General features: G+C 40.0%; 1 protein-coding gene across 1 annotated transcript; it reads right to left on the bottom strand.

The window, feature by feature from the left end:
• Positions 1-394: 394 nt before the first annotated feature.
• On the bottom strand, positions 395-4,575 carry lnp1 (leukemia NUP98 fusion partner 1; the record flags this gene model as incomplete). Its single annotated transcript, XM_079245716.1, has 4 exons — positions 395-562; positions 815-913; positions 2,395-2,628; positions 4,390-4,575. 4 exons carry the CDS (start codon positions 4,573-4,575, stop codon positions 395-397), a joined length of 687 nt encoding a protein of 228 aa, XP_079101842.1.
• Between the last annotated feature and the right edge of the window lie 4,928 nt (positions 4,576-9,503).

The following is a 9,503-nucleotide window of genomic DNA, read 5'->3' on the forward strand; positions in this document are numbered from 1 at the left end:
AAGTTGTCGACAGCAAGTTGCATCTGTTTGGTTTATCAGAGTATCCTCCGAGCTTCCCCATCACAGTATCTCCTATAAAGTACAAGTTAATCCCATTTAAATTACATTTCTCTGATCTACTGCATGCAGTTTCCTCATTTAAAACCAAGTACTGTATATATCCCACATTTCCACAAAACATGACACATTATAATCTAATAAGTTTCCCGCTTTTACAATAAAACTTATCACGTCATAGCATGATAAGTTTTATTAGTTTGACAGCGCTACGCCTCCGTAGTAAAGACAGAAAAGTTTTCTTGTCAGGTCAGGACCACAGCAGTCTTTTAAACCCCAACACGCCTGGTTTCTGCTGAAACCTGGAAATCCACAATCTTTCCAGACAAGCATGACATCAGCGATGTCTCCGCAGGGAAAGCTGACGATGGTGTGTGTGCTGCTCCTTTGCAGAGTTAATCGGCCCATCTGCAGACCTCCTCCTCTCGACTGGGAGCTTCCTCATCTGACAGGCCGCTGCTTCGCTGCTTCTTCTGGAAAGGCTCTTCTCTAACCTCCTAGAGGCCTTTAACACCCACCAAGGGGAGACGACAGAGTGAGTCGGTGTTCCAACTGGTTGCTGGGGTGCTCCATGCTTCTACAGACACACTGCAGGTTGCTTTTACTTGTTCATTGCTTTCATACCAGCTTACATCATGCATGATGAGGAATAAACTGCCACCATGCACCTGAGATCTGATGTCTGGCAGGCTGGGATTAGAGGAAACATCACAGACAGGACGCATGCAGCAGATAAGACCTGTACAAGCTGTCTTACCTCTTTGTGGAAGTGATGTGTACAGTGAAGCTCTTGAATTCCTCCTCTAGTCATACACATGTCTTTATGACAGATCAGGCACAGCTTTTCTTCTTCACTCTATAAAACAAAAACATCTTTTGCTTTGTTACTCATATCCAAACAAATTGTAATTCCAGCTGAATTATCCTCAGAATAAATGTTATTTAAAGGTGGAGTATGTAAGATTTTCAATATTTAAAAAAAAAAATTAACTAATAAAATAACAACAATCATAATTAGATAGTTTTTTGAACATGCAGGTTCCAGTCTGTCCATATTTGATGCGTTATTAAATTACAAGTTTAATTAATGACGAATGACAAAAAGCCCTTTTTTTTTTTACTGGTAGGCAAACATTTAAGAAGGGTCTTTGTCACTAATTAAACTTGTAATTTAATAACACATCAAATATGGACCTATATGTTTAAAAAAAAAACTATCTAATTATGATTGTAGTTATTTTCTTAGTTAATTTTCTTTTTTTTTAAATATTGAAAATCTTACATACTCCACCTTTAAGGCGGTGCAATCAGCAAATTTCCTGAAACTGTTCAATCGATTCACAAAATATTTCCGGTTTGTCTAAACTTCACATAAAATTCAAACTGAATGAACTGCAAATCATTTCGGCCTCATCTTTAACAGAAAACTGTGGAAATACATCATAAACATGCACAAAATGAGGATTTGTGTTTCGCTAAATCAGCATTGCTCATTTTGAGTTTGACATGAGTTATTGTTATGCATCAAGGAGTTTATTTTGGAGGGTAAATTAGAGTCTGGACTGCAGATGAGCTATTTCAAGGCCTGAAATCTTGTACTATGGAGTCACACTATTGAAACGTGTACTCATTCAGTGTGAATGAACCCCTGCAGAGTTACCACTGATAGCTACCTCAGTCCTCAGCACAAGCTGCTGCTGCCTTTCCTCTCTGCTCGGTTGTGTCCAGGTTTCTTTAGGAAAATCCTTTCTGGACTTCTATTCTAAAAGAACTCTGCATCTGCATCTGTAAAAGACTGCGGTGATATTTTCTCCTTAACCTAATTAGCTGTGAGATATTCCACCAACATTAACTTTAATATTACACACCTGTCAACATGAAAACATTTTGCAGAGAAACAATAACATATCTTGCTTTTAACATTAATCTCATTGCACAGTTTCAGTTAAAAGTAGAAATAGATAAATTAATTATATTTATTATCCTAAAATAACTTTTCCTAAAATAAAATAGTAAAACGGCAGACTAGCAGTTGGATCTCATCATAACTTAGTGTTAAAGTGCTTAAAGTATCAGTGAATAATATTAGCTTTTTGGTTATGTCATGCAGATTGTACAAGTTTGTCACCCTGCCAGTACATTGAGGTAACACACCTTTTAATACTCTGTAAGTGCTCCTTAATCTTTAAGAGCTTTATAATACCTTTATGAAGGAAGGCAATGGTCACCAAAACTGACTTACCCAACACATAAATAGATCATCTCCACCAAGATGACCGTCTTTAACAAAAATAAATAAGCAAACAGCAAAACTTTATTCTGTTCTGCTGAGCTCACCAGAGACATGGCCCTGTTATCGCTGAGGCAAAGCCTCCTCTCAAATGACTCTGTGATCTCTGGGATTGTGGCAATGCGGCTCTCTGGGATGGTCGTCTTGGGACCTTTGTCGTCTGAGGAGTGACGTCGAGTTCTCAGATGAGGTCTGACCTCCCCCTTCTCCTCTCTCGTCTTGGGAGCCGGTGCCATGGTCGCTGCATGGATCTTATTCAACTTCATGGCATCTAACTGTGACTGTGGATCACACAGAGACAAGAGGTGGTCCTTACATGCCCACAGTTACACACATCTCGTTCCAGTGTCACGTTGTTGCATTTCACACCACATCTGATAACATCAGGAGTAGCTTTGAGGAGGTTAGACTTTTTTCTATGAATGAGGTTAATCACTTGCTCACTAATGTCTTTAGGTAAGGTGTTAGTGAAGCCTAATTATAGTTTGCCTCTTAACTTAGACTCCCCACTCAATTGATTAGTGATAATCTCCTCATCATTTGTTGCAAAACAAAACTTTTACTCTTGAAATAAAGCAAAGAGAATTTTCTCTGACAAAGGAAGGGGAATATTGTGCTGTCTTCACTGATGAAATGTGTTAATCTTCTGGCAGCAGTGGTGTAAATCTCTGAGACTGAGTGATGCTTTACGGAGAACAAGACCAGCCAGATCTCAGCAGACAGCTGTCTACAGGCAGAGCTCCACAAGTATGCACGTCCATTTATCTACATCAGCATTATTCAGTCCTGCAGGTTTTCATTGTATCCCTCCTCTAACACACCTCACCAACATAATGAGCTAGTGTGCAAAACTTCATTTAAGATGAGTGAAAACCAGCAGGACTGCAGCAGTCATGAGACCGAACTGAGTAGCCCTGATCTACATTAAACACTCCAATCTGTGCCTTCATTAAGACTCATTAAAAATGCATTTGTGCTTTTTGTCGGTTTCTGAAAGGTTTCATCATGTTACTGCTGTGGATCACGTGCTGAAGTTGATCTACAAATGAAGGTCTTCAGCTTTCACAAAGACATCCAAATTTTCTTCTATTTGGGTTTTGAGTAAGATTGAGTACGATAAGAGTTGATGCACTGACGCCTCACAGAGTGAGGAACATTCAGATCATACATGTAGAATAAATAAATAGCTTCATACCCTGGTGACTTGGTTGAATGGGATATATGTATAAGTATCAATCAAAGTACCATTTAGCATCATCATCCATGAAAAGCTTTGAGCTAAAACAAACCTTGCACATGTGCATTCTAGAAAATATAAAAATACATATAAATACGGCTAATTTGTCCCTGAGTCCACTGCAAACACACTGGATGAGTCCTGTTGTTGACCTATGACCTCTGTAGGTTGGAATACCTGAACTGTTTTATAGGAAACCCAGTTTGTATGACATCGTATGATCGTATGAGATGTGAGAAATAGTGGACTTGTAGAATGCTCATAATAACAGTGTTGTGTCCTTAGAAAACCTCTGACGGGCTTTGTTACTGCAAGAATCACAAATTCTATATTTTACAGGTTTGTATTTGTTATTTATTTGCTTATTTTTTGGCTGACACATGTACAGCTGATCTGTGTGTCTGTGTGTGCACTCATCTACACATTACTGTTTTTATTGCCTTGCACTAATGGCATTAAGGCAAAACACAGCATAGGACACATTAACTAAAAACCATAACAGACCAACACAACCTCCACAGTGTTCATGACAACATGCTTTAACCTTACTTGCTGCTAAATATATACTTAACATCATGTTTTCCTCATTTTCACCTTTATTTCTGGACATTTTCTTTGAAAAACTTTGCTACATATCCCATGAGAATATATTGGGTCTTGATTATATAATTTATTGTAAAAACGTAACACATTATTCAGACATGGCAGAAAGGAAAAGGTAGAATTTGTAGAAAAATAAAGTGTTATGCTGCTTTTTATGTTGGTGCAAATGAGACGTAACACATGAAACCCAGACGGTCCTTACCACAGTGGGGAGCGATGCCCTCCGATCAATGTTTGTTTTCCCTGGCCTTCTGAAACTCCGCTTCCTATCTCTTGAATGCCCACTTTCGGCTCCATGACCCCAGTAGCTACTCATCCATTTGGTGAAGTTACCATCATCATCGTCGTCGTTGTCCATGACGATAGCAGGCAGGAGTCTGAGAGACATGACGGAGTCGTGCTGGCGGTCTCTTGGTGCAGCAAGTCCCAGCAGAGCAGATATAAATGTGATCCCAGCTCACTGGTGCAGATGGTAAAGGCAACACTCAGCTAACCGACTGAGTCTCTAACGGACTCACTGCTCCACTGCACACAACTGTCCCACAATGAAAAGGTTACTCACTTCTACTAGATGCCCCTACTGCCTCTAGCTCTGCTCTTCTGTTATTCTTGGGTGATCCAAAAATAAACAGCACAGCTTTTGCTCAGGTCTTTAAATAAAGAGGATCCTCTGTAATCTATTTAACGCTGCTGGTAGAAAGTAAATGTGGAGGAAACAAACTGATCATGGAGTAACTACTGGTATTTTAGCAGTGGGTGGGTGATGGGGCCGCTGCTTCTAATCTTTCCATTACAGTGGCGGGCCTGAGGGTAGACAACTGAAACTCCAATTTCCCCATACTTTCCACTGGCAGACTACATCAAACTTATCAATAATTATGGAGTGCTGACAACTCTGTCTGCCACCGCGCGTGGAGCGCCTGGGGCTTGTGGACAAACAGAGAGCATATCTTACTGTAGTGCACCAGATACAACTTGGTTAAATATTATTTATGTTTTTTAAAAAATGTTTTATCACAAAATCACATGAAAAACTGAGTTCTGCAAAACAAAGCCAGAAACTGCAGATTCAATAAAGAAAACATGTTGAACACATAAGCTTGTGCACATACTCATGTAAACATTATTATACTGTAAATATAATAGATTTGCACAAAAAGCGCTGTTTTGTTTTTTTTAATCTACAGTCTGAAAGAGTGAAAAGCTTAAACTGTTTCATATGAAAAAAGAAACACTGAAATGTGAATTTGAACAAAAACAACATACTCCTTCATTTGTTTACAACCTGAAAGGATCTGTTTGTAGGTGACAACCCTAAAGACCTGCGTCTTAAGGAGAAGGACTAATCTGAGCAGCCACCCTTATGAGACATTCATGCTGGAAGTCATGTAACCCCCACTCAGCAGAGAGATTACAGTAATCTGCTGTCATGTCAAAGAGAAAGATCAGTTAAAGACTCATCTGCAGACAAAGTAGTCTCATGCATGTCAACATGATGCTAAAATGTAAAGTATTCTTTTATGTAGATGATACTATATTTTTTAATTACAGGAAAATATTCCATGATTCATATTATAGGTTATCTACTGCTAAGGCTCTTCAACTATAAGTTGTTCTGCAATAATGATAAAATAAAAACAAATCTATGAAACCATGGGGGGGGCACTGGGGGTGGTGGGTGGTGGTCATGGGGGCCTTTGTCGGGGCCTGCCTGCCCTCTGTCCCCACGGGGCGTTGCACTCCGGGCATGTTGGGAAGGAGAGAGGAGGGTGACACAATGAGATGGATGCGTGTATGATGTAGTGTGCTTGTGTATAAGGAATATGAGGCCGGATGGAAGGGGGGTTAGGGGGTATGTATGTGTGTAGAGTGGAGTATGTGATGGGGTGTGTGTGGGTGTATAGAAGTGGAGCGAGGTGAAGGGATGGGGTTGGAGTATGGGCATGTATAGTGGGACAGTGTATAAGGGGAACTGGGGTGGGTTGAGTGTAAAGCAGAAGAGTGTGTGGATGGGGACTGAGTAGGGGGTGCATGATGAGTGTGAGGGTGTGTCGAGAGGAGCGTGTGAGGCGGGGTGTTATGAGAGTGTATGAATGTGGTGGGGGGGCGGGGGAGTGCAAGATGGGGTGTCTGTAAGCAACAGGATAGATAGTGTGTGTGTGTAGGGAGTGAGTGAGTGAGTGAGGGAGTGAGTGAGTGAGTGAGTGGGTGGGGTGAAAGGGCCTTGGTGATTGGGGAGCGCGGCCGGTGCCATTTGGTGGCGGTCTGGTTGTCCTGACTCGCCAATGGCATGGGCCGTACCTTCTGCCTATGGGGGTGGGGGGGGTTGCCTTCGGGCTCCTGGGGTCCTGGGGCCCGCACTCTGTCTGCCCTGGATGGCCGGTGACCGGCGGAGCCGGGCTTTGCCGGTCCGGGCCTGCTGGGGCCTGTTCCCCCTGACCATGGGGGCTCTGCTGGGGCCCCCCCTCTGCCACCTCCTGGGTGGATGCATGGCTGGCTCCGGAGCGGGGCATTTGGGATCTGTGCTTGGGGACGGCCGCCAGCTGCTCAAGCCTCGGGGTTCTCCGGGTCTTCCTCTTGCCTGCGTGTGGGCGGGGCCACATTGGCATGATCACTCTTCTATGAACACGTTCCACTCTGTATGTTCTGCATGTGATACAGTCACTGAGTCGCCTGCGGGTTAATTTACCTACAACAGCTGGTTTTCTTCCTGTGTGTCTGATTTAGCTTGTGAGCTCTGGGTTTTCCTGATAGGTGATGACTTTGTCCTCCCACAGGGAGAACATGACTCCAGTGTGTGTAGGTGTATGGATGTGTGTATATATAAGTGGGTGTGTATGTGTGCTTATTTACACACAAATGTGTGTAGTATGTTTTTCTTTTTTTCAATCTTTCTTTTTTTTCTTTTCTTTCTCTCTCTCTTTTTCTCTCAACAAGTTGTTTTCTGTTTTCTCTTCTTTTTGATTCTCATTCTGTCCCTCTTCTGTCCTTTCCGGTACAAACTTTGTAATACAAACTATTATGCAAAATAAATAGAAAAATAAAATAAAAATCCAGAAAATCAAGGGGAGCATTATATCTTCCCTTGGCAAACTAAATTTGCCCAGCAGAATACAGCATCCAGAAAATCCATTTTGCATGCCTAAATGCTGGACAAGACAAAAAAAAAAATCTATGAAACCGCTTTTTAACCACAAACCGCAGATGCCTACATCAATGTAAGATGTCTTTGCTGGATTAATTTGGTCCTCTAGAAGACTATCACTAAGGATTTGCCATTTTTACGTACTATCTTCCTCTTTCTAATCACACCCCTGCATTACAACAGTGCAGACATGTCGCTGTTTTCACAGCTTACCAGAATCTGGCAGCAGCTAAAACTAAGCCAGACAGTGCTAACAATAGCAGACATAGTAGAATAACAGAGTCAGAAATAGCTAGAATGTCAAATATCCTTAGTGTAACATTCATCCCTATTAGCTTTGCTAAGAGACAATAGTAATTTACTGTGGCTCCATACATGACACATAATGTAAAAGACCGTTGTGTCTCATCACACGTTGTGGTACAGTGGGAAAAGAGATTTAATGGTTTCTTAAATCAAGTAACTTTTACTTTTAAGGGAAAGAAGGCAGCGTCTGCAACTCAAAATGTTCTGCATTTTTCACATCAGTTATTTATTTATTAAAGAGAAAATTCTGATTAAATAGAAGAACTATCTGTGAGTTTTTCTAAATGAAACTTTGTAATACCATAGCACACTATTTTAACCAGCTAAAAACAATTGACTCCATAAAGGTTCAGAGCTGCTCACTGTTGGAGAACACATGGCATTGGGCACAAATTAACTAGTCAGGCTTTGGTTCTGTCCAAATAGATCAGCACTGAGCTCCTACACGGCAGAGAGGAGAATGAAGCAGTAAACAGCTCACATGATGAATCCACATTGGTCACAAAAAAAGCATTTACAACAGGATGTAATTGTAATTGTGTAAATAAACCAGAATATACCTTAGTCTTTAAATGAGAAAAGTAAGTTTAAAATAAACATAAATAATAATAAACCCTTCTCTCAGGGTGGAGTGGGTAACTATTCATCCCTCTCAAGCTTGGATCCTACCAGGCTCTTCTTCTACCAGGACTGACATGTCTGATGTTTCTGCAGGTATCTGTTGGTGCCCAGAAGGCTCTGATGGCCACATGCACCACTGTTGCCTTTCCCTTGCGGCCTATTCTAGCTCTCATTTGAGCAGTTCCTTCCCTTCATTTTCTTGTATTCCTGATGTGGCCATAGTTCGTGATGGCTACATCAGTCACAGCAAGGATCACAATGTCCTGTGGGGTTGGTATTACCATTTTGTTGGCTGTCTATGGAAGTCACACTGGATCTTAATTTGATTGTTCTGCACCACATTAGGAGGGGTTTTTGATTTTCCTATTATAAGTTATTTAATTAATATTCTGCACAAATGCTCCTGAACACTATACTGGTTAATGGGCTATGGCATGACATGTATTCCTTATATACCTGTACATATGTTGATAAAATAATTAAAAACAAAATGTATATAGGAATACATGCAATGTACCCTCAGCATTTTGAAGTTGCTTTTTAGATGAAGAAGCAGGAAAGTTAGAGGGCAAGAGGCAGCAACATGGCCATCTGGTGGTTGTATTCAAACTGGACATGTCAAACAAACGTTTGGTAGTTTTATAATAAAAAACACTCGAAATGACTTTCTGATGTTTATTCATTTGCTTTATTTATTATTATTATTATTATTATTATTATTATTATTATTATTATTATTATTATTATTATTATTATTATTAATAATAATAATAATAATAATAATATATTAAATAATATAATAAATATATAATAAATGATAAATCCATTAATGATAATATTTATTTTTTATTTTGATTTATTTGATTGATGTTTATTCTGACATTTATTTATTTTGACTAGTAAAAAATGTTATTTTATATTTTTTTCCACAGAAGTTAAACATATAACATGCAGATGTGCTCTGACTCGCTTTAACCTTTGATCCTAGATCCCTTTGTGGAAACAAACTGGCTGAAATATGTAGGTTGATTTTGTGCAGTTTGTTTAAATTTTCAATTTCATGTAATCTTTTAAATTTATTTTTAAAAGTAGGTATTTAAAGCTAGTCCTGTTTTTACATAGTCTATAAATCACAATAGTGTCGGTAGGGGGCAGTGTTGCGCCTTGCAGAACGCAACCTGCCATTTATCTAATCGCAGAAGAAGAACAGTCTCCTCTCCCTCACGCTGTCAGGTGGTGCTTAC

The sequence above is a fragment of the Telmatherina bonti genome (assembly GCF_933228915.1).
Source record: "Telmatherina bonti genome assembly, chromosome: 8".
Lineage (NCBI taxonomy): Eukaryota > Metazoa > Chordata > Actinopteri > Atheriniformes > Telmatherinidae > Telmatherina > Telmatherina bonti.